General features: G+C 42.9%; 1 protein-coding gene across 13 annotated transcripts in view; it reads left to right on the top strand.

Moving 5' to 3' along the window:
• LARS2 (leucyl-tRNA synthetase 2, mitochondrial) overlaps window positions 1-26,422 on the top strand; it is a 282,370-nt gene that overhangs the window by 157,377 nt on the left and 98,571 nt on the right. For all 13 annotated transcript variants that reach the window (XR_010946973.1, XR_010946974.1, XM_067754091.1 and 10 more), the window contains one exon: window positions 15,592-15,681. Coding sequence is in view for 11 of the 13 variants with exons in the window: in XM_067754091.1 (XP_067610192.1) it covers window positions 15,592-15,681 (90 nt within the window). In the remaining 2 variants the exon portion in view is untranslated. The remainder of the gene's footprint in view (window positions 1-15,591; window positions 15,682-26,422) is intronic.

A 26,422-nucleotide genomic window follows, 5' to 3' on the forward strand; every position in this document is an offset into this window, starting at 1 on the left:
TCTGGTTAGAAAAGCTGTCTGTATTGTTTGACTGCCTTGATGAAATTCTTGTCAGCTGGCAAAGAACAGTTACCAGGAAATTAGGCAAATTGTTGCTTCTTGTCTGATTATGGATAGTTTACAGAATCTTCTGCAGTTTGTAGCAGGAGGCAGCTTTCAGGTTACCATAAAAATGACAATGCTCAAAAAATAATGGTCAAGGGACTTCCCTGGTGGTACCGTGGTAAAGAATCTGCCTTCCAATGCAGGGACGCGGGTTCAATCCCTGGTTGGGGAACTAAGATCCCACATGCCTCGGGGCAACTAAGCCCGCATGCCACAACTACTGAGCTTGCGTGCTTCAACTAGAGAGCCCACGTGCTGCAACTGTAGAGCCCACACGCTCTGGAGCTGGCACGCCACAACTAGAGAGAAGCCCATGTGCTGCAAACGAAAGATCCCTCATGCCTCAACAAAGATCCTGCCTGCTGCAACTGAGACCCAATGACGCCAAAAATAATAAATAAATAAATTAAATTAAATTAAAAAAAAATAGTGGTCAAGAAAATAGCAAAAGAGGAGCTTACTGATGAGTCTGATTTCAGTTCAGAAAGTGTGAGTTGTCTTCAGAACTGCGAAGACCATGATTTCCCTTCACTTAATATTCATTCTCTAAATTGGCTTCAAGAACATGTAGAACATGAATCTTTCAAATTACTTGAAAATTTAGCTGTAGCCCTAGATTTGAAAAACAAGACCTTTAAGAATAAAATACATGCTCTATAAAAGCAGAGTGTCTAGCATTTGTCATTTTCAATTTTCATTAAATGCTCATTTTCAGTCTAAAGTTAGTCCTGAGATGAAGAAACATAATTATGTAAAAATGAGTTCTTAAACAAATGCTTAGGTTCATGATTTATTAATTACCCTGATATTAACACCTGTTCCCTCAGTTCTGCAGAAAGGAGGAGAACAGGGAAGGTAAAGGAGGCCAGAGGGAGAAACTCAACCAAGATGGAATTAAACAGATGGTTGAAGGAAGAGGGATGAGAAGATAAAGCCAAGATGAAGCGGACAGTGAGGCTGAAGAAGCCTGGGCAGTGGCAGTCATGGGGGGTAACAAATAGTTTAGGAGGGAGGAAGCAGTGGCCGTGTGGTCTAGAACAGGGACCCCTGGCTAGGACTGTAGATGACAAAGAGTTGTTGGGAAAGCTGCAAATGCAATGGAATAAAGCAGAACTGGAGAGGTGGGAGGGATGGGTCTAGGGCCTGGAATGCCTATGGGAGGTAAGGTGGGTGATGGATTGCCTTTCTTTTCTGTCCGACACAAATGGGTGTGAATGGGATAGGAATGGGGCTGACAGTTCAGAGAAACTGCTTAAGGGAGGAGAGACTGTGAAAAGGCTTAATGTATAGGTAGGTGGCCTGAATCTTCATGCCCCCTGACCTAATGCCCATATGTTGTTGGTACTCAATAAATCTCTGTGGAATAATTCAGTGAGTAAATGAGGAAACAGAGCCCTGAGTTGGATGGAAATTCCCTTCTTTTTATTCTCTGTACCTCCATTTTCTATCATGATAGCCAGTTATTGAGTCTCTCAGGATAAGGACTCGGTAAGGTAGACTCTTGGTGAGTGTTTTCTCATTGGTGGATTAAATGGGGAGAAACACAGAATTCTGAACGAGTGTTATACCAGGGAGCTGAGAAACTGATCTCAAGTATGTCTCCTTTTGAAAAGCCATTTGTTTTTGATATTGTAGAAGTTGCTAATGGAGGTAAACGTGGTTCTTCGTTTGCCTTTAGAGGTTCAAAGGTTTTGCAGACAGGTTTCTTAGAACACTGGGTTCACTGTGAATTGGAGTGACATTTCTCATGTGAACCCCTACTTGACAACATTTAATGTGAATAAGCCAGACTAGTTCCAAGAACAAAGGCATTCTATTGATACTTTTTTAGAAAACCTGTTATATTTAAGAAAACTTGCAAGGGCTCTGTCTCAAAGCTTTAATTTGTTTTTTAAATATAGTGACACTTGACATCCTGAATTTTGTTGTATTTGTTGCTTTAATGAAGATTTATTGAGCAGCTGCTATGCATAAATACTGGGCCAGACAGTGTTGGAAAGGCAGGCTGACCCTCTCCAGATTCCTTGATCCTCACAACAGTGTCGCAGTTTCCAGATGAGGAAAGTGAGGCCCAGAGAGATGAGTCATTTGTCCAGGGTTACCAGTGAGTCCACAGCAGACCCACAGACTGAGTCCAGTGCTGAGACCCTGGTCTTCAGCCTGCCTGCCCTTCACTCCTTCCATCCACTGACCTTCACCTGCCTCCAGGAGCTGACAGCCTGTTTAGAAAGGTGAACAAAATTTGGGGACTTAAATAAAAGGGTCAAAAAGTTTGGGTCCTAAAAGATGGAGATGTACTTGGCATTTAAGACTCAGCCAGGCAGGAGATTGTGACCAAGGTGGCAGAGTAGAAGGACGTGCTCTCACTCCCTCTTGTGAGAACACCAGAATCACAACTAGCTGCTGGACAATCATCGACAGGAAGACACTGTAACTCACCAAAAAGATATCCCACATCCAAAGACAAAGGAGAAGCCACAATGAATCAGTGGGAGGGGCGCAATCACAGTAAAATCAAATCCCATAACTGCTGGGTGGGTGACTCAGACTGGAGAACACTTATACCACAGAAGTCCACCCACTGGAGTGAAGATCCTGAGCCCCACGTCAGGCTTCCCAACCTGGGGGTCTGGTAACGGGAGGAGGAATTCCTAGAGAATCAGACTTTGAAGGCTAGTGGGATTTGATTGCAAGACTTCGACAGGACTAGGGGAAAGAGACTCAACTCTTGAAGGGCACACATAAAGTAGTGTGCGCATCGGGACTCAGGGGAAGGAGCAGTGACCCAGGGGAGAACCAGACCTACCTGCTAGGGTTGGAGAGTCTCCTGAAGAGGCGGGGGTGGCTGTGGCTCACCATGGAGACAAGGACACAAGCAGCAGAAGTTCTGGGAAGTACTCCTTGGTGTGAGCCCTCCCAGAGTCCGCCATTAGCCCCACCAAAGAGACCAGGTAAGCTCCAGTGTTGGGTCACCTCAGGCCAAACAAGCAACAGGGAGGGAACCCAGTCCCACCCATCAGCAGACAAGTGGATTAAAGTTTTACTGAGCTCAGCCCACCAAAGCAACAGCCAGCTCTACCCACCACCAGTCCCTCCCATCAGGAAACTTGCACAAGCCTCTTAGATAGCCTCATCCACCAGAGGGTGGACAGCAGAAGCAAGAAGAACTACAGTCCTGCAGCCTGTGGAACAAAATCCACATTCACAGAAAGATAGACAAGATGAAAAGGCAGAGGGCTATGTACCAGATGAAGGAACAAGATCAAACCCCAGGTAAACAACTAAATGAAGTGGAGATAGGAAACCTTCCAGAAAAAGGATTCAGAATAATGATAGTGAACATGATCCAAGACCTCAAGTGCACACGGAACATACATCACATCTTGGGTCACAAATCAAGCCTCAGTAAATTTAAGAAAATTGAAATCATATCAAGCATCTTTTCTGACCACAACGCTATGAGATTAGAAATGAATTACAGGGAAAAAAATGTAAATAACACAAACACATGGAGGCTAAACAATATGTTACTAAATAACCAAGAGATCACTGAACAAATCAAAGAGGAAATCAAAAAACACCTAGAGACAAATGACAATGAAAACACAACAATCCAAAACCTACGGGATGCAGCAAAAGCAGTTCTAAGAGGGAAGTTTATAGCTATACAAGCCTACCTCAAGAAACAAGAAAAATCTCAAATAAACAATCTAACCTTACACGTAAAGGAACTAGAGAAAGAAGAACAAACAAAACCCAAAGGTAGCAGAAGGAAAGAAATCATAAATATCAGAGCAGAAATAAATGAAACAAAGAACACAATAGCAAAGATCAATGAAACTAAAAGCTGGTTCTTTGAGAAGATAAACAAAATTGATAAACCATTAGCCAGACTCATCAAGAAAAAGAGGGAGAGGACTCAAATCAATAAAATTAGAAATGGAAAAGGAGAAGTTACAACAGACACCACGAAAATACAAAGCATCCTAAGAGACTACTACAAGCAACTCTATGCCAATAAAATGGACAACCTGGAAGAAATGGACAAATTCTTAGAAAGGTATAACCTCCCAAGACTGAACCAGGAAGAAACAGAAAATATGAAAAGACCAATCACAAGTAATGAAATTGAAACTATGATTAAAAATCTTCCAACAAACAAAAGTCCAGGACCAGATGGCTTCACAGGTGAATGCTATCAAACATTTAGAGAAGAGCTAACGCCCATCCTTCTCAAACTCTTCCAAAAAACTGCAGAGGAAGGAACACTCCCACACTCATTCTATGAGGCCACCATCACCCTGATACCAAAACCAGGCAAAGATACTACAAAGAAAGAAAATTACAGACCAATATCACTGATGAATATAGATGCAAAAATCCTCAACAAAACACTAGCAAACAGAATCCAACAACACATTAAAAGGATCATACACCATGATCAAGTGGGATTTATCCCAGGGATGCAAGGATTCTTCAATATACGCAAATCAATCAATGTGATACACCATATTAGCAAACTGAAGAATAAAAACCATATGATGATTTCAATGGATGCAGAAAAAGCTTTTGACAAAATTCAACACCGATTTATGATAAAAACTCTCCAGAAAGTGGGCATGGACAACATAATAAAGGCCATATACGACAAACCCACAGCACACATCATTCTCAGTGGTGAAAAACTGAAAGCATTTCCTCTAAATTCAGGAACAAGACAAGGATATCCACTCTCACCACTGTTACTCAACATAGTTTTGGAAGTCCTAGCCATAGCAATCAGAGAAGAAAAAGAAATAAAAGGAGTACAAATTGGAAAAGAAGTAAAACTGTCACTGTTTGCAGATGACATGATACTATACATAGAGAATAGTAAAGATGCCACCAGAAAACTGCTACAGCTAATCAATGAATTTGGTAAAGTTGCAGTATACAAAATTAATGCACAGAAATCTCTTGCATTCCTATACACTAATGATGAAAAATCTGAAAGAGAAATTAAGGAAATACTCCTATTTACCATTGCAACAAAAAGAATAAAATACCTAGGAATAAACCTACCTAGGGAGACAAAAGACCTGTATGCAGAAAACTATAAGACACTAATGAAAGAAATTAAAGATGATACCAGCAGATGGAGAGATATACCATGTTCTTAGATTGGAGGAATCAATATTGTGAAAATGACTGTACTACCCAAAGCAATGTACAGATTCAATGCAATCCCTATCAAATTACCAATGGCATTTTTTACGGAACTAGAACAAAAACTCTTAAAATTTCTCTGGAGACACAAAAGACCCTGAATGGCCAAAGCAGTCTTGAGGGAAAAAAACGGAGCTGGAGGAACCAGACTCTCTGACTTCAGACTATACTACAAAGCTACAGTAATCAAGACAATATGGTACTGGCACAAAAACAGAAATGTTGATCAATGGGACAAGATAGAAAGCGCAGAGATAAACCCACGCACCTATGGTCAACTAATCTATGACAAAGGAGGCAAGGATATACAATGGAGAAAAGACAGTCTCTTCAATAAGTGGTGCTGGGAAAACTGGACAGCTACACGTAGAAGAATGAAATTAGAACACTCCCGATCGCCATACACCAAAATAAACTCAAAATGGATTAGAGACCTAAATGTAGGACTGGACACTATAAAACTCTTAGAAACATAGGAAGAACACTCTTTGACATAAATCACAGCAAGATCTTTTTTGATCCACCTCCTAGAGTAATGGAAATGAAAACAAAAATAAACAAATGTGACGTAATGAAACTTCAAAGCTTTTGCACAGCAAAGGAAACCATAAAGAAGACAAAAAGACAACCCTCAGAATGGGAGAAAATATTTGCAAACGAATCAACGGACAAACGATTAATCTCCAAAATATAGAAACAGCTCATTCAGCTCAATATTAAAAAAACAAACAGCTGAATCCAAAAATCGGCAGAAGACCTAAATAGCCGTTTCTCCAAAGAAGACATACAGGTGGCCAAGAAGTACATGAAAAGCTGCTCAACATCACTAATTATTAGAGAAATGCAAATCAAAACTACAATGAGGTATCACCTGACACCAGTTAGAATGGGCATCATCAGAAAATCTACAAACAAGAAATGCTGGAGAGGGTGTGGAGAAAAGGGAACCCTCTTGCACTGTTGGTGGGAATGTACATTGGTACAGCCACTATGGAGAACAGTATGGAAGTTGTTTAAAAAACTAAAAATATAATTACCATATGATCCAGGAATCCCACTACTGGGCATATACCCAGAGAAAACCATAATTCAAAAAGACACATGAGGGGCTTCCCTGGTGGTGCAGTGGTTGAGAGTCCGCCTGCCGATGCAGGGGACACGGGTTCATGCCCCGGTCCGGGAAGATCCCACATGCCACAGAGCAGCTGGGCCCGTGAGCCATGGCCGCTGAGCCTGCATGTCCGGAGCCTGTGCTCTGCAACGGGAGAGGCCACAACAGTGAGAGGCCCACTTACCGCAAAAAAAAAAAAAAAAAAAAAGGCACATGCACCCCAGTGTTCACTGCAGCACTGTTTACAATAGCCAGGTCATGGAAGCAACCTAAATGCCCATCAACAGACTAATGGATAAAGAAGATGTGGTACGTATATACAATGGAATATTACTCAGCCATAAAAAGGGACAAAATTGGGTCATTTGTTGAGACGTGGATAGATCTAAAGACTGTCATACAGAGTGAAGTAAATCAGAAAGAGAAAAACAAATATCCTATATTAATGCATATATATGGAACGTAGAAATATGGTGCAGATGGACCAGTTTGCAGGACAGGGATTGAGGCACAGATGTAGAGGACAAACGTATGGACACCAAGGCGGGAAAATGGCGGTGGGGGGGGTTTAGTGGGATGAATTGGGAGATTGGGATTGACATGTATACACTGATGTGTATAAAATTGATGACCAATAAGAACCTGCTGTATAAGAAAAAGTAAAATTAAATTTAAAAATTAAAAAAAAAAAAAAGGAAGACTCAGCCAGGCAAGAGCATGGAGCACTAGGCCTCCCTTTCATTCCGTGGTGGCCTGGACAGCAGACTGATTCCGCCCCACCACGGTGGGGAAGGGAGCGGGTGATCCTTAGATACCCCTGGGGCCCCTGACATCACCATTCTCCTCTCATCTATGTGCTAAGCATTTGCCAAATACATTGCCGACATTTTCTCATTTAATCTTCGTGTCTATCCCAGGATTTGGTCCAATTACTGGCTCCTTTTACAAATGTATTAGTTATTTATTTGCTGCATAACAAATTGCCCCAGAACTTAGTAGCCTAAAACAGTAAGTATTTATTATTTCATCATTTCTGTGGGATAGGAATCCAGGCATGGCTTAGTTGTGTCCTCTGGCATGGGGTCCCTCATAAGGCTGCCATCAAGGCCAAGGCTGAGGTCTCATTTGAAGGCTCGCCTTTGGTGGGATCTGCTTCCAAGCTCATTCATGTGGTTTTTAGCTGCTGGACTGAGGGCTGGTTCCTTGCATTTGCTGGCAGAAGCCTACCTTAGTTCCTTGCCACATGAGCCTCCATAGGGCAGCTCACAGCATGGCAGTTGGCTTTTTTCAGAGCAAGAGAGAGTGAGAAAGAGACAAAGAGAACAACGGCCAAGACAGATCCACAGTCCCTTTGTAACCTAATCTTGGAAGTGACATCCCATTACTTGCTGTATTCTATTTGTTAGAAGCAAGTGTCTAGGGCTCAGCCCACACTCAAAGGAAGGGGATAACATAAGGGTGAGAATACCAGGAGGCAGGGATCATTGAGGTCCCTCTTAGAGGCCACTTGCCACAACTTATGGGGAAAACGAGGTACAGATATGGATAAGTCACTTGCTTTGTATCACATGGCCCCTAGGTGGGATCTGAGCCCTAACCTCCTGATTCCAGGACACTGCATGCCCTGCCCCCACCCCACTCTTGCTCATTACTCGCAGGCAAAGGTGTCTACCTGGCCCTTTACACCCTTATAATAGCAACTTAGAAGGTGGGTAGGCCATCCTAGGCCTCTTACCCAGAGATTGTGGACAGTGAGCCCTCCTCCCCCGTTATATTTCCCCCGTGGTTCTGCATTTAGGCCAGATCCTTCCCTTTGGAGCCTGGGTTGTTGGAATTGGTTATATGGATACATACTAAGGTTGTCTGGGGGCCTTAGAGGTGGCCATGTGGTTGCCCCTTTATGACCCCAGGACATTTGTCTGTAGATGGGCCATCTCTAGTTCCTTTAATCTCTTCTGTGTGAGTCTCGGGGTGTGTATTCCAAGTATGTTGGAAAGCGCCTCACCAGGGCAAGGGTCGCATTGCTGTAGACCTAGCTCTTTGGTTTTCTTCTTCCTTTGAATCTAAAGGTTTTCTAGGACTGTAAAGCCATCGGTGAATTCCCAGAGTAATACACAATCACTCTACAGCATCAGTGAAGTTCAGAAAACTTTATAATTTTAAGAAAATCACCCACAATCATCAATGTCATCCTGAGGCAACCCAATGTTTGTTTATATGTCAGCATTTTTTCTAGTATTCTTATCATTTTTCCCTTATATAATTGAAACCATAAAACATACTCCATTTTGTATCAACTTTCATGTTCCCATGTCATTAAAAATTATATATAGTTTTTATGTAAATCAAGGATATAACATTTAAAATATTTATTCTAGCTTTAGTGCAAGTTGTACAAATATTCAATAGAAAGACAGCTATGTGAACATTTATAACACAAGTTTAACTACATGTAGTATGTGTTTGGTTCATGTGGCTTTCCGTGTTTGAAAAGATCTAACGTGAAAGTCTTACAAAAGTTGGGCTGACATTGAGGGGAAGAAATCATTTGGGGTCATACGTCATCAAGTCACTCAGACACATGTTTGGATCCTAATTTTGCCTCCTACTGGCTATGTGATCTTAAACAAGTTACTTAGAGACTCAGTTTTCTGAAACGTAAAATGATTTATTCATTCAGCAGCCGTTTTATTAAACATCCATTGTACCAGGTACTGTTCTAAGCTCTTGGAATATATCAGTGGGAGGAAAAAAGACAAAAACTTTTTTTTTTTTTTCCCTCACCGCGCAGCTTCTGGGATCTTAGTTCCCAGGCCAGGGATTGAACCTGGGCCATGGCAGTGAAAGCGCCAAGTCCTAACCACTGGACTGCCAGAAAACTCCCCAACAAAAATTCTTTCTTTAATGAAGGAACCTTACAATTGACTGGGGGTGGGAGGAGGGGAGACAAAGATAGGCAATAAACATAATAAATAAGTAAATAATATAGTATGTTAGGAGGTCATAAACGCTACAGAAATAAAAAAGTGGAACAAGGTAAGGGGTGGGGGACAGGATGGCCAGGGGTTAATTGCAATTTTAAGCAGGGATGTCAAGTCCACACTTGATAACTGTAATAACTGACTGCTTGCATCATAATAAGAACTAAGTGAGATGTTTCTAAACTGCCAAAATGGGACCCAGTACTAGGCAGCGCCTGGTAAATGTTTGCTATTATTACTGCTGTTGTTATTCCTAAAAGAAGATTCACTGCAGTATTCCTTTATCTAAGAGTGCTCCAACCTGTTCCTCCTGCTTGATTTACCCAGACCTCCTTGGAGCACGCATTTGAGTCAGTCTGGGCACAGCCTGGCTGTACTTTCCAAGGTGCTGTTTCACTGCCTGGTGCCTCTCTGAGCCCAGAGACCTGGGTTCCTCTCTTGATTCCGTCACCCAAAAGCTGGGCAGTGTTAGGCAGGCCACCCCCTCCTCACCGAGGTGCCGTTTCCTCGTGTGTAAAGCAGCGTCCATGGCACCGCTTTGCAGCGCCACCGTGGGACGCGGGACGGGAGAGGAGAGGAGGGGAGAGCTGGAGAAGTTTGGGAGCGCAGAGCCGTGTACAGATGTGTCCTGTTATTTGCTAATCAAGACTCCAAGCCAGGGCTGTGCTGAGCGGTCTGCCTCCACTCTCTATGCCCCCTCCTGCCTGAGGATCCTGTAGGAGCCTCTAAGTGAGGAATTAGTCATCTTCCCCCCTACCTCTTCCTGTGAAGCCCCAGGGGAAGGCCAGGCCACTCTTGTTGGTTTTCTGCAGCTTCTCTTCTAGAACCAAGTCTCCTCTGGGAAGAGGGATGAGCTGTCAGACAGTCTTGTATTTTTAAACAGCTGATCATTGAGCACAGTAGTTACCTAATCAAGTTTCTGTGTCTGTTGGATGGAGGTGGTTATTTCTTATTGTTTTCTTATGTTTATTTTGTGAACACAGACAGTGACGATTGACTGTAAGGGCAAAGAGAATCTGTGTTGGGGCAGGCCTGAGGCGTACAGGAAGGATTTGAATCCAGGACAGGCTCCTGGAGAGACCCTTCTTAGCACAGTGCACTGGGGGCCCTTGTTAGAAATCTCATATGGCCTAAATTGTGCCCTTAGCTCCTGTCGAAGCCCAGTTCATTAAGTTCCATGAAGACACAAGGGCAGGACAGAGGACCCTGTCACTTAATGCAGTATTTGGGAGGGAGATGTATTTGGGAAGAACCTCTCTGCAATGGTTCTCAACCCTGGCAGCACATGAAATTTCTGGGGGTGAGGTGAGAACCAGGCGCCAGTAACCTTTAAAGCTCCATTTCAAGGTGCAACCAAGTTTGAGAGCCAGTGCTAAGTTTAGAGGACTTCGTGCGGGGGTGGCCATACATGTCCTATTCCGACAGATGTTTCTGGTGAGCCTCCCTCTCCCTTCTTCCAACACAGCAGGTGCACAGAGCTGTGGACTGGAACCTTGAACCATCACCAGTGAGGAACATCTGATGCAGTATATATATTTACTCCTAAGCTCTGCAGTATGAATCCTGAGGCAGGTTTCTCCAGCCTTTAAGCTGTGCTATGCTTTCAGAACCCCTCCCCTTCAGAATTAGAGAACCTAGGAAGGAATAAAAGGCAAGGCTATTACCATACCTTTCCTTTTGATCCATTGCAGTAAAGAGCAAATGATAGAAATGCACAGAAAAGGTATGTGAGTACCCCCCCCTCTCCTCTGTTTACAAGATTGGTTGTTTTGGAGGCAGAAGGCTCTGTTGAGACTGAGGAGAGGGGAGACGATGCTGGAAACTGTGATGCATGGTGGTGGCTCACCTTTCTTACTGTGTTTATTTTCCCCGTGTACATGGCCACCGAATGACTGACTTGATAAAATGTTGCCTCAGGTTTTGGTTTGTTTCATTTTCTTCAATCCTGATAGCTGACCTAAACATTGTGAGGTTGCAATGCAAATTACATGCTTGATGGCTTTGAGTGGTTCTGTGATCTGGGACCAATCACTGTCAAAAGTGCAGTGGGACCAAGAAACAAAGACCCAACTAAATCCTGCCAGAGCAGAAAGGTGGGGTTAGGAAGCGACCTTGCTGGCTCTCCCTGCGGTGGGCATTGCCACCAGAGGTGACTGGGAGCAACCTGGTGTGGATTTCTCGGTCTGGGTCATGTGTTTTGGTCTTCCCCTCATAAGCACTATCTCTTTTTAGTCAGAAAGCCAACATTTGGTAAGGGATTGTGATGGCAAGCTCTTCTGACCCCAGTCCATTCCTCTGCCTTTTGCCCTGTCCCAGTAGCCCAATGAGGACATCAGCCGCCTCTGAGAGGGGTGTGGTGGTGGAGCCAGCCTCCCTCCTCTCGTCACACACTCTGAGTCAAGCAAGGGAAGTGGCACCATCGATCCGTCATATGTGCCCAGCGTGTGCTTTACACACATCATCAAATTTGTCCTTACAGCCCCTCTGACAGACCTCATCACCCCTCTCCTCTAGACAGGGAAACTCAGCTGTGGCTACAAGGCTAATGATGATGCAAGGACTTGAACCCAGTCAAATGGCTGCAAAGTGGGTTTTCCTTCCCTTGGATCTCTCTCTTTCTCTTTTCCTGGAGCAAGGAGTGTCAGCCTGAAGAGACCTCAGTGAGGTACACTGCAGTCAGTCACCTTCACAGATCAAATGCTGTTTTCTCTCAGGGACAATCTGGTGGACGTCTGCACCTCGGCCTTCTTGTGGCCATTGCCGAGCACTGTGTGCAGGCAGTCCTGGCAAGGCTGGCTTGGTTATTAATCTGTACAGTCACTGAGGTGTGGGTAGCAGGCCTCAAAGGTTCACGTTTTGATCCTTACTTGTGTTCTGGGATGTGTCACCTTCTCTGTTGGGCCCTGGGTTTGGCTGTGAATGTGCAAAATATTTCTAATGCTAAAACATTTCTAATGCTAAAAGTGTGGAGGAATGAGTCTAGTTGAGATTCCAGATGCATAAATTTGGTCTCTTGGCAGCTAGATTGCACTTTCTAGAGCTCAGGGGGTTATAAAAGTCGACATCTTTATATAGATCTATGTGCAGCGTGGCCGAATTGCAGTTGCTTTTGGAGCTATAACTTTGAATTACCTGACTTTTTGTTTTAAAAAGAAGGATGCATTCACGTAGGTGTTGGCTTATTTGGAAAGCAGGGCAAGGAAGGCACAGGAATGAAAAGGGATTTTGGAAAACAGAGAACAGCCCTCGTTTGACTCCTCTGGTGGTCTCACTGAGAAGTCTTACCAAGATGGTGCCGTCCCACAGCTTGAGGACAAGAATCCCCAGCCTGCAGAAGTAGGGCTCCCCTTTGGAGGACAGGCAGGGCTGGGCCTAGACATTTGGGTACTGTGGGCTGCATTCCAAAGGATGATCTTTAAACATTTTGTTCAACAACTCTTTCATGGGCGGGGATAAACTGATGTTGTGTCAAGAAAAACCTCTCTAACTTCAAAATAGGAAATTTATTACATGAATTTATTACAGCAGATTTTCCAGGTCAGACAGCTACTCGGAGGTATATTGAATGATTTAAAATTTAGTTCATAAAGTCAGTCACTCCTTCTCAGTGAGTAGCATTATGTGTGCCTAACAGTTTCAGACCTGTGTCTCCTGGCACCCAACTTGCCAGATCTCCCCTCTGGTTGGTCTCAGCGTTGGTGGAAGGGCCGGTGGCTGCATCGTGCAGCATTCCCACCTGCGTTGCATGATGTGCTCAACGGAGATGGGGTCACACCAGCTAGAGAGGGAAACCTAAGTTAATTTACTCCCGTTTCCACTCTTCCCAAGGACGTTTTATCGTTTTTACGGACTGCCCTCCAGAGTTGCTTGGCTCATTCCCCTTAATCTATGGTTACAGATTCAGACTAAAAAAGATTGAAATCCTTCGAGTAGGGTTTCTCCCTTTGGCATTATTGGCATTTGGGGCTGGAAAATTTTTTGTTCTAGGGGCTGTCTTGTGTATTGTATGTTGGGTTTTAGCAGCATCCCTGACTTCTACCCACTAGGTGCAATTGACAGCTGCCCCCACCCTCGCCCCCATCACAGTTGTCACAGACAGCAATGTTTCCAGTCATACCTGGGGAGCAAAAGTTTCCCCATTGAGAATCCCTGCTTTAGGAAAAGGAAGGAAGGGGTCTTAACATCTTTGTGGGTGCTGAAACCCCAGAAGACCTTTGTCTACAGGGCTGGGTTTTAAATTAGTTCCCAAAGCGTGAAAAGGGAGTCTCAATTTCTAGCCAGTTGACTACAGTGAAGCTTTTAAGCAGTTTAATTTCAGAAAGATATGTTTGATGCTTTTTACTAAGATGAGGCATTAGAAGACTAGAAATAGCTGTTCAGGTTTTTTTTGTTGTTGTTGTTGTTGTTTTTAATCAACAAATCAAGGGAGGTTCCAGAAAGGCTCTTTGACTTTTTCAAGAAATACTTTTCCGAGCAGGGTCTCTGACCTACCATGCTTATGGTTCTTGTGAGACTGGACTCCTGCTCTGGCATTTCTTCATGGAGTGGGCAGTACTGAGGGTCGTGGCTGGGCCCTGTGTGCAGCAGATGGGAATAAATGGGCAGGAGCGAGGTTCCTGTCCCCAGGATGTCCCCAGCCTCCTCTAGGCAGGAGCCTCCAACACTTCAGCAGGAGGGGCGGTGCAAGTGAGGTAAACATGAGTTGAAACAGTTCTGTTGGGTTTGGAATGACGGTGCCGGAGCCGTGGTTTTCGAGGTGTACTCTTTTAGCAGCTGATGTTACTTTTTCTTCAAATGACATGTGCAAAAACACAATATAAATAAAAAATGTCAGACCCAAGTTTGAAGGCAGAGTGAAAGAGGGGACCTGTACCCCACACACCTCATCTCACCTTGGAGCTGACACTTCCAAAGACAATGCACTTTGCATCACCCGTCTGACTGAAAGTGGGCTAATGCGTGGTTGGATAATCTTGTTTTTTTCCTCCCCCTGACTGGATCTATCATCTTTTTTCTATTTTAGATAAAAGTAGTTTTCAAAACTACAAACCTAAGTGAAGAATATCATGCTGTTCCATTGCTGTGTAATTTTTACTCTCAATCTATGGAAGCAGATTCAGGGGCTGAGAAAATGCATATGTATGTACATACATACATATACATATTCATTAGGAGTATTTTGATATTTTGTTTTGAAAAACTTAAATATATAGAAAAATAGAGAAAAGAGCCCAACCCCTAGATTTAACAGTTGTCATTATTTTGTCATATTTGCTTTACCTATTTCTTTAAACCTCTACTGGATAAGAATTTTAAAGAACATACCTACCTTAACAAGGTCTGGGAATATTTCCACCACATTCCCCTTACCCCCACCCCATTCCCTATTCCAGTTCATCTTGCAGACCTGTGTAATTTTTCTTTTTTTTTTTTTTTACGGTACACGGGCCTCTCACTGTTGTGGCCTCTCCCATTGCGGAGCACAGGCTCAGGACGCGCAGGCTCAGCAGCCATGGCTCACAGGCCCAGCCGCTCCACGGCATGTGGGATTTTCCCGGACCGGGGCACGAACCCGTGTCCCCTGCATCAGCAGGTGGACTCCCAACGACTGCGCCACCAGGGAAGCCCTGATAATGCTTTTTAATGGGCCTTCCTAAGTAGACTACAGCATGATTCACATAATGGGATAAATGGAATATAATGAGTCTAAAAGAGCTACCAGTCCCCAGTTATATATAGAAGCACAGGTTTGTTTTCCAGTGAGGATCATACCAAAGCAGGCAAATATTCTTCCTGAATTTTGTGATTGCTTCTAAAATGAACAACGTTTATGAATTAGCTTCTTGGCCCCCCAAATATGTTTATGCTGACAAGAATGGGAGTACCCAATTTTGTACAATGTAATTCAGCTATTACTTGCATACATGGTGGGTGGTGCTGTGCAAAAGACATGTCGAGTTTCGCATCATTAAACATGCCCTGGGAAAGGTGAGGGTGGGTTTCGATAACATCTCTCTTCCCAGAATAAATTGCTTCTTCCCTTACTTTGCAAATTGGTAAAAATATTATAGGTTGATAAATATTTTTGCAGTGTGATTGCTTTTCAAAATTGAATTGCAAAGCTGATGCATATGTTGGGAGAGGGGATATTTACAATGGCCTATACCTGATTTTCCCCCTCTTTGGCAGGAAATAACCACGTGTTTACCAGATTACTACAAATGGACTCAGTATCTCTTTATTAAACTCTATGAAGCTGGACTGGCCTATCAAAAAGAGGTACGTTAAAGTTAGCTCTGCTTTTAAGATTCTGTAAACCTTCTGTATCTTCTTAGAAGACATCATTGTTAAATAAGGAATAAAATAAACTCTGTTTGCACAGTAGCAGTGAAAATGTACACAACCTCACATTCATGAAATCAATCACAGCGGGCCCAGAGAGTAACTACTGTCTGGCTTAGTTTGGTGCCTCCAGGACAGGGCTTGAGCTTCTTTCACCCTTGAATTCCCAGCACATAACAATGTCTGTAATGCAGTCAAGAAGGAGGCTTAGGAGGAACACGTTTCTCAAATCCTAGCTACCTCTCATAGATGTGTGCCGGCTGGTGACAACCTTTAGGAATCATGGTTTCTCATCTGCTGATGGGTGATAATATCTTCCTTGTCGGGTCTTGGGAAGAGAAAGGTAATATTTAAAGAACAACAAGCACAGTGCCCACACCTAGTGGCCTCCCAAGAAATGGAATGCTTCTTAAAGCAGGAGGTCAGTAATAGTAGATAAGCCTTAGATGGCAGGAGTTGAGAGAAAGAGTATCATCACATGGCCTAGAACTGCACCGTCCAGTATGATGATAGCCATTAGCTGCATGTGGTTGTTGAAATTTAAATTTAAAGTAACTAAGATTAAATAATATTAAAAATTCAGGTCCTCAGTCATACTAGCCACATTCACGTGCTGGTAGCTAGTGTTGGACAGCAAAGATATAAAACATTCCCATCATAACAGAATATGCTTCCACATAAGAAAAGTACCAGATAGCACTGGTCTAGAAAATTCAGAAGTACCAAGTAGAAAACTCATTGTACCGTTATACTTTAGATGTTCTCCTTTGACCAGAGGGATTTAATGACATAGAATTATATTTACTTTTCTGTGGGTCACATCACATTGCTTCATCTTGCAAAGAATAGTACTTATAATATCATTATTTTTTAAATATAAAACATTTTACAATCAGTATAGAGACTCATATAGAAGGCTCAGTTTAGAATATGAGAATAACACAAAATGTCTTAAACCTTGACAACATAAAAAATAACATAGCTAACAAAAATCAGGAGGTGAGGGCTTCCCTGGTGGCGCAGTGGTTGAGAATCTGCCTGCTAATGCAGGGGACACGGGTTCGAGCCCTGGTCTGGGAGGATCCCACATGCCGCGGAGCAACTGGGCCCGTGAGCCACAACTATTGAGCCTGCGCGTCTGGAGCCTGTGCTCCGCAACAAGAGAGGCCGCGACAGTGAGAGGGCCGCGCACTGCAATGAAGAGTGGCCCTCACTTGCCACAACTAGAGAAAGCCCTCGCACAGAAACGAAGACCCAACACAGCAAAAATAAATAAAATAAATTAATAAACTCCTACCCCCAACATCTAAAAAAAAAAAAAAATTCAGGAGGTGAAATTGGGAAAGAGAAGTAGAAGCAAGCGTGAGATGATCCCTACATCTTTCATAACAAGGAGTCATAGATGGAGAATTAGAGATTTATGTCTATTTTTTTTTTTAAGTTGAAAGGTAGCTATTAAAGCTAAAACTAACAAAGGTAGCAAAAACTAGAATAGGGGTCAGGTGGGAGGAAGGCTGTATGACTGTGCTGAATATCTCATATTATATGGTAGAGGGTCAGCAGAACTGTCTAAAGATAGTATATCAGGGACTTCCCTGGTAGTGCAGTGGTTAAGAATCTGCCTGCCAATGCAGGGGACATGGGTTTGATCCCTGGTCCGGGAAGATCCCACATGCCGTGGAGCAACTAAACCCATGTGCCACAACTACTGAGCCTGCACTCTATAGCCCGCGTGCCACAACTGTTGAGCCTGTGTGCCGCAACTACTAAAGCCCATGTGCCTAGAGCCTGTGCTCCGCAACAAGAGAAGCCACCACAAGGAGAAGCCCGCACACCGCAACAGAGAGTAGCCCCCGCTCACCACAACTAGAGAAAGCCTGCATGCGCAACGAAGACCTAATGCAGCCAAAAAAATAAACAAAATTAAATCTTATTTAAAAAAAAAAAAAAAAAAAAGAATATGCCTGCCAATGCAGGGGACATGGGTTCGATCCCTGGTCCGGGAAGATCCCACATGCAGTGGAGCAACTAAGCCTGTGTGCCACAATTACTGAGCCTGTGCTCTAGAGCCCATGAGCCACAACTACTGAGCCTATGTGCCACAACTACTGAAGCCCATGCGCCTAGAGCCCATGCTCTGTAACGAGAGAAGCCGCCACAGGTAGAAAAAGCCCGCACTCAACAATGAAGACCCAATGCAGCCAAAAATAATAATTATAATAAAAAAATAAAAATAAAGATAGTATATCATACTTGAGGTAGTACAATTTTATTACTTAAAGTTATAATAGTAAATACCAGAAGAACTAAATAACAGAACCTGCTAAAAGTGGAGAAGTATTTTAATAACCATTGCAGATAATTATGAGTATTCTCCTTTGATACTACACCAAAACTCAACAAGTGGTGGGTTCTTAAAGGTCAGTTGCAGTGTTGAATCTAAATATCAATGAACTTTTTGTACTCTGTTATATTAAAATGTGTTGGCCTATTTTACACTTTGAATGAACGTTGTACCCATGCATTATTATTATGATGAAAATAGTTTTGACCTGCAGACCCCTTGCAGGGGTCTCAGGGACCCCAGAGGTTTATGGACCACACTGTGAGAACCACTGTACAGCATATACAATCCCTAACCCACTCTCATCTTTAAATTAAGGGTATTAAAATATTGGTTGTTCAAAATATTATGTTGTTATATTTGTTTTTTTAAAGAGACTATTCCGTCCCCATTAACATCTGGGATAAATTGAGAGTGAGAACTTTGTGGAACTGAGTCATACTGATGTTTAACCACTGTAGAGCCTCCTGGGTCAATTTAATTTCTTAACACACCATAGCTGTTCCTATGCTCAGAGCCCCGTTAGGTGAGGAGTGGTGAGAGACGAGTACCTGTTCAAAGTGCTGACTGCAACAGACCTTTTGTGTTGTTAAAGCTTTATTTTCAGAAGTTAAAAATATGACTCCCATACAAATATAAAATGAACATGTGTCAAGGATTTTATTCAACTCATTAATTAGTGAGAGAACCATTTGTATGTTAAGACTGGTTCAAATGAGATTTCAAGGAAGGGTGGTTTATAGGGTCACAGGCGTGCTGAAATGAATTTACTAATAGAATCAAAACTGCTTAATGTCCGTCCTACAAGGCATAAACCTAATTCCGGGGACAATCTTTTCTGTGAGACAGAAATCATTGGCATTGTCTTTGCATGGGAGCCATTTGCATCGCTCTCAGACATAAAGCGTTTTCGTAGCTCTGAGTTTTCTGCAAGTTAACCTCTCCTTTTCACCTAGCAGGGCTGTAAAATAACTTAAACAATAGTGAATAGGGAGTCAAACAAAGGTACACATCCCTAGAAAATCAGATAATCCCTGGGGGATGTGGGTCTGCTAGCCAATCCCAGCCTACACTGAAGGAGCAATCCCTTTTGCCTGTTTCTAAGTTTTGGATAATTTTTCTTAGCAGCATTATTCAATATCCAAAAGCAAAAGGGTAGGAAGAGAATTGGTGGGAAAATCATCAGATTTCCACTATGATCAACAGGTTCGGTGCTGATCTAGCAGCCTGGCAGACACCTTCCCAGAAGAGCCTCCCTTGCTCAGGTGGATTATAATTATACCCAAAGGGGGTTTCTACACTGGAATCACCCATGGGTCCAGGCAGAGGGAGTAAGAGATCATGAGCTACATTGTGTATTCCAAGTGATAGCAGGAAGGACAAACAAAAATTGAAGTTATAAGACATGAAAAAGCCACAGCAAAGCAAAGGGCGTCCTGCAGGTAAAACACAGGAAAGAGTGAACAGTTCTTTAAAGAGTGTAAGCAGTCGTACACAGCATCAATTAGATTAGCCAGGGTTACCTATCCTCAGTTGCATAGTTACTATTTATATGCATGGGGTATGAAATGATGTGACATGTTAATGTAATAGTGTAAACATTTCTTCCATGGAGCCCTTGGTTGTGTAATATCCCTTTACAAGACACTTGATTTTTTTGTATCTATTTATTGTATAGTTAAGCTGACTTTTTGAATATATTGAATGTTTATTATAACATTTCTTCATAGGACACTTGCTTCTCTGTCTCCACACCCCGGGTTTGTTCATGCTGCTTCAGTTCTAAGCACATCAAACCCAAGTAGGAAGCTTAATCTCATCACTATTGGGTTGGATCCAAAGCCAATCACAGACAGCATCTTCGGAGCTGAGTAACTTTTCTGATGATGGAAGGGGTTTCTGGGGCCCCCCATTGCACAAGGATGACCATGCTACTGGCTCCAGATGTCTCTCTTCTCCCCAGTTGTTTCCAAGTCAGTGTGACACTCCGCCCCCCAGCCTCACAATCTGCATACCCCTGGGGAATTTGGTCCAGTTTTCCCCTCTGACTACTTCTCTCATGGGAACAGACTGTATTCCTTTCCTGTTGCTGCTGCTGTAACAAATTACCACCAACTGGGTCGCTTAAAACAGCACAGATTCATTGTCTTACATGTCCATGAAATAGGTCTCACTGGGATAAAAATCAAGATGCTGGCAGAGCTGCCTTCACTCTGAAGGCGCTAGAGGAGAATCTCTTTCCCTGCCTTGTCCAGCTTCTGGAGGCTGCTTCTGTCATTGACTTTGAACTGCTCTCCAACTTTAAAGCCAGAGCGTAGCAACTTGAAATCTCTCTGACCTGTGCTTCCATCATCACCTCTCCTTCTCAGACTCTGAATCTTCTGCCTTCCTCTTTCTCTTATAAGAGCTTTTGTCATTACTTTGGGCCCATCTGGTTAATCCAGGTTAATCTCCCCATCTCAAAATCCTTCATTAATCATATCTTCAAAGACCCTTTTGCCATGTAGGTAACATATTCACTGGTTGCAAGTGACATGGGCATCTGGATTCTGGATGACATAGGGTGTGGACATCTTTGGGGTGCAATTGTTCTGCCTACCACCCTCTTCTCCCCACTTTATAGGGTGTTACAAGGGTAAAACAGATGAATGCTTGTGGAGAGCCTGGGATGGTGCCTGGCACAGAGTATGTGCTTAATAAGTGCCTGTCTGTGCATGCCTGCAGGTACCTGGAGTCATTATGATATTTATTTATTTACTTATTTATTAAAGAAGGTGTTGGGGGTAGGAGTTTATTAATTAATTTATTTATCTTTGCTGTGTGGGGTCTTCGTTTCTGTGCGAGGGCTTTCTCTAGTTATGGCAGGCGGGGGCCACTCTTCATCGTGATGCGCGGGCCTCTCGCTATCACGGCCTCTCTTGTTGCGGAGCACAGGCTCCAGACGTGCAGGCTCAGCAGTTGTGGCTCACGGGCCTAGTTGCTCCGCAGCATGTGGGATCTTCCCAGACCAGGGCTCGAACCCATGTCCTCTGCATTAGCAGGCAGATTCTCAACCACTGCGCCACCAGGGAAGCCTCATTATGATATTTAAATTGGAAAAATAGAAAGTTAAAAAAAATCCTGAAGGGATCTGAAGAGACCCCTTCAGAAAGTTAAAAAAAATCCTGAAGGGACTTCCCTGGTGGTGCAGTGGTTAAGAATCCACCCGTGAGCCACAACTGCTGAGCCCGTGTGCCACAACTACTGAAGCCTGCATGCCTAGAGCCCACGCTCCACAACAAGAGAAGCCACCACAGTGAGAAGCCCGTGCACTGCAATGAAGAGTAGCCCCCGCTCACCACAACTAGAGAAAGCCCACATGCAGCAACGAAGACCCAATGCAGCCAAAAAAAAAAAAAAAATCCTGAAGCTTCCTGGCTAATTCTAAGGCAGGCTGTCCATGGGAAGGTATCACAGAAAAACAATGTAGATTGTTTCACGGATTTTCATTTAGAAAGATAATGTACTTATTGCTAACTAAAACTTGCTAACATTGACTTAAGTGTTTTTGGTGTATTAATGTTTAAAAGTCACTATTAAATGACATGATCTTAAGAAAAAAATCATAAATAGAATGCAAACGTGCACAATTGGTACATTGTTTGAAGATCAGAGTTAGCTCTAATCCAAAGTATTTTTTCCAGGTAGATCTCCTTTTATTGGATAGCCATTTTCAAATTGGCTTTAGAACGTAAAACATATTGGGACTTCCCTGGTGGCCCAGTGGTTAAGAATCCACCTTCCAATGCAGGGGACGCAGGTTTGAGCCCTGGTCTGGGAACTAAGATCCCACACGCCATGGGGCAGTTAAGCCCTGCGTTGCACAACTAGAGAGCTTGTGCACCACAACGAAGAGCCTGCGCGCTCCAACGAAAGATCCCGCGTGCGGCAACTAAGACCCAACACAGCCAAAAATTAATTAATTAATTAATTAACAATTTTTTTAATTAATAAATAAAAACATATCGATGTCAGTTAACATTCTATTCCTGGGGTTTATTTCAAAATATAAACTTGAAATTAACATTAGAAAGTTAATTTACTTTAGAAAGACTGCATATAGCATACTTTGTAAAGCATATTTGGCAAAAAATAACTCACATATTAATACTTTTCCTCTAATGGCATTGTCATAACTTACTTTTTTAAAAGAAGATAGCCTTAATTCTTAAATTTAGTTCTGCTACAAGCTGTATAAATGGACATTTAGGGAAAGTATTTTAGCAGAGCATTACAAAACAGAACCAGAGTCTTTAAATCTTGTTCTTAACAAGCACTGTCCATCAGAATGTTTATTTTCCGTGCAAAAGGGAATCTCTTCTTGCTCTCACAGAACAAAATATTTTCAGCCAAAAATATGAATATAGAGACCTCTTCTTGGGAGAACATTAATTTCACCTCTTTGGTTTAAAAATAAATTATTCTGTGGATGTAGCTAGTAGAGAAAATGATGCTGTGTTCTACCTGGACATCCTAGAGACCTGTGGAGTGCCACCTAATTTATGAGTTTGTGTTTGGTTGTCTTTATGATTTCAGCGGCAGCTGCTTATAGTGCTATTTCACCTACCTAAGCTACTTAAAGAAACATGGTGGACAGACAGGCAGCCTTTCTCATTCTGCCCTCTGGTGGCTTTGGAAGGTGGTGGCAGGTAACAAATAAACTGGCCTTGGGAACCTTCCACCCCCCATTCTGGACTGAGTCCAAATTCAGGCCCATTCTAGATGGAATGGAGCAAAATCAATTTTGAGAATTAGATCCTTTAATAAGATCTATATGGTGTTTCTTGATTAAATAAGCTTTTGTCGAGAAAAAAGCTAATAGACCCTGAGGAAATCAATACCCTAAAACATATATTTTACCAGCCTTCTGGAACGTGAAGCTACATGACAGGATACTCAAAAAACATCTTCAGTCATATAAAAGAAGAGCTTGAGGAGAAAGAAGCAAGGGAAATGATGGAGAGCAGCCAAAGGCCTGAAGAGTGATGCCTTGGCCAGGAGACAAAAACATACTAATGGAGGATGTGCTCTAGTTGGGACTGGCACCCTGTGAAATGGGTGAGGGCCAGGGACGCAAGGGGAAGGAGAATCCAGGGGAAGAGGAGGATGAGATGAGAAAGGATGAGATTTGGAATAGGAAGCCTGCTGGGCAACAGGCACCACAGCTGCTGTGTTGCGGAGAGGAGAGCTGATAAACTCAAAATCAGGATGAAATTGCCTTGAGAATCCCCGATGGACCCCGTAGTCACCCACACCTCCAGGAGCCTAACAGCCAAGAAGGGGAGGGGGAGGAGGCAAAAATGATGCAGCACCCACAGTCACTGTACAAAACTGACCCTGTGAACATGGCTGATTCTTGTTTAGAATCGTGTTGTTTAGAATTGTGATGTGCATTTATTAAATGCTTTCTGAAAGCTTCCCACAAATCACTCAAACAGACAAAAAATGTTAATCTTAGTGTTTAACCCTTGATCAACCGGGGAAGTTCTCTTATTTGGGATGGCTCATTCTGTGATGTTGCCAGATAACTTGTGTGAGGGAAGCGGTGGGCAAAATCGACTAGAGTCCAGTGTTTTTGCAAGTGTTTTAATGATTTCAGTATTGATTTAAAGTTGATTTCAAAGTACAGAGATAGGCTGTATTTTACTAAGACGACTAGTTCACTCTAAGGAGCATGGAGTTGGCTTCAGGAGGTGATAGAGACCAGCATCAACCAGTGCAGTGACTACAGTCAGTGAAGTTGTCCAGAAACTATATTCTATGTAGCAAGACTGTGCTTGCTTAAAAATCAGGGCATCTATCAAAGTAAGTGTTCAAAATGTGAAAACCCAAGAATGCCAGATGAGAGAAGACAGACTGTGGCTTGAGGGGAAGCTCAAGGATAGAGACCATTACATAAGAGGAGACCCGGAGAAAGGTATTTGGGAAGCAACTCCAGGGCTTCAAGAGGCCACAGGTGCTGTGCACCCTGGACCCCACAGGCCCTACATTTTGACCACCCATGGTTTTACCGCCAGCAGAAAGGCTGAGTCTGAACCCTGAAACTCTGTGCTTGAGGTGGATCACAGTCCTGGGAAGAAAAGAGAGAGTGGGTTCTCACAAGGATGCATCTTTGATTCAAGACTTTATTTCCTTTTGTGTTTTTCCTCTTCTCCACCCCCAAGACTTTCATTGCGGGAAAAATTGCTTCTGTGTTTTGCTTTTATTTGTCTTTCGTTCATTACCAGGGTTTTATTGCATTTTGTGACCTGGAGTCTGAGAGATGCCAGGCCATGTGGGAATGTTGATAGGAAAATAAAGTCCTATTTGTTTTTGCAATCTGCAGTGCTGAGTGTTTGCTTCTCCATGTCACCTGCAGGGGGCAGGAGACAGAGGTGAAGGCATATAGGGCTTTTTTCCCTCCCTTTCGTACTTTATACCGTTTTAGTTGTACATGGGGTTTTTTTGGCGGGGGCGGGCTTTGAAGGAGCTGTCCTTGTTACCAAACAATACTTGGCTCTTTCTTTTTATCTTTTATTTTAAGTGGTGTCCTTCCCCCAACCCCTAATATGGGCAATGATAATAGATAAGTAAGTCACCCTTGGTTTATCCACCTCAAGTTTTTAGGTCTAAGGTAATTTGTCCTATATTTTGTCTATATTTATGGATTCAAGGATTTGGGGGGCCCTAGAATCAGGGGAGAAAATCATTCAATGCATGTCTTTCCCACTCCGACTCTAGGCTTCACAGGCTTAAGTTTTTCAGTGGATGTACTACTTTTTAGTTGTAAAATCACAACCCATAGACGGGTTAGCCCCTCCTCCACTCCTACTTTTTATGTAATTTTTAGATATGTCTCTGAATCAGTCAGGGTCCCAGCAGGAAAAAGAGGGCCTACCCGAAAGCAGTCACTGAAGAAAATGTAATGAAAATACTGTCTCTGGGACTTTCCTGGAGGTCCAGTGGTTAAGACTTCGCCTTCCAAAGCAGGGGGTGCAGGTTCGATCCCTGGTCGGGGAGCTAAGATCCCACATGGCTCGCGGCCAAAAAACCAGAACATAAAACAGAAGCAATATTGTAACAAATTCAATAAAGACTTTAAAATAAAATGGTCCACATCAAAAACAAACAAACAAAAAGACTGTTTCTGTGCAGAGTTCAGGGAAACCCACAAGGGATGGTCAAGCACCTGGCACTGGGAACAGAAGGAAGCTTTTGCCCACCCCAGGCAGCAGTGGCGGCATCGGGAGCCATTACTGGAACTGGGAGAGCAGTAGCTGGAGCAGTAGGAGAGGCCTGCCCAACGGGGGCCGTGGCCCAACTGGGAAGAAGCCAGGGTGCCTCTCATTGGTTGAACCCAGCCAGAGGGCAAGGGTCCTGGTTAATGTAGGCACAGGGGACAGCTTCCTGGTGTACAGAACAGGGTAGAAAGAGGATTTGGATGGGCAAATTGACAACATTCAGCACAATCTCTTATTAAAATTGCTTATTAAAATTTTAAAAAACAATGTGTATTTTACTGCCTAAACATGTCTCTGTACTCATTGCCTTCTTTGTACTCAGTTGTACCTAAATGTCATAAAGGAGTGAATGTAGATGGCAGAGGTACTTTAAATGAAAATAGAAACGAATTAGAACTCTATGGAGAGAAACTTCATCATGGTTAAGACTACAGGTTCTATCAGCCAAAGAAATCTATAGAGAGAGAGCTCAGAATATTGTTACCTTTTGCGGGGCGGCAGATGTTGATTGGGAGGAGGCACGACAGAATTTTTTGGGTTGCTGGGAATGTTCTATGTCTTGGTATGAGTGATGGTAGAAACTGATTGAGCTGTACACTTAAGATTTATCCACATTACTCTATGTATGTTATACCTTAATTTAAACAGAAGTTTTAAAAAATTGCAAAAATGTTTACAGTTCCTAGAGACCTGAGTTCCTACCTTGCTATCTCTGCCACTTACTGACTGTGTGACCTTAGGCAAGTTATTTAATCTCTCTGTTCCTTAAGTTCCTCCTCTGCAATATGGGGATAATAATATTCTTACCTCAAAATGTTGTCCTGAGGATTAGAAGAGCCAACCTTAGGAAAGCACTTAGCACAGCATCTGGCACATGGTAATCTCTCGGTAAGTGTTAGCTATTTACATTAAAATAAATACATTTTTTCCCCTAAAATAACCCAATTTTGCTAAGTTCTAGGTACCAGTTTTTCTTCTTTTCCTCTGTTTACTAAAATTTCCAATCTGCAAGTCCATCCTTTCATACAAGCAGATTCCAAACTTGAGTTAGACACATGCTTAGAGCCTCCCTTCC

This window comes from Pseudorca crassidens, chromosome 10 (genome assembly GCF_039906515.1).
Source record: "Pseudorca crassidens isolate mPseCra1 chromosome 10, mPseCra1.hap1, whole genome shotgun sequence".
Taxonomy (NCBI): domain Eukaryota; kingdom Metazoa; phylum Chordata; class Mammalia; order Artiodactyla; family Delphinidae; genus Pseudorca; species Pseudorca crassidens.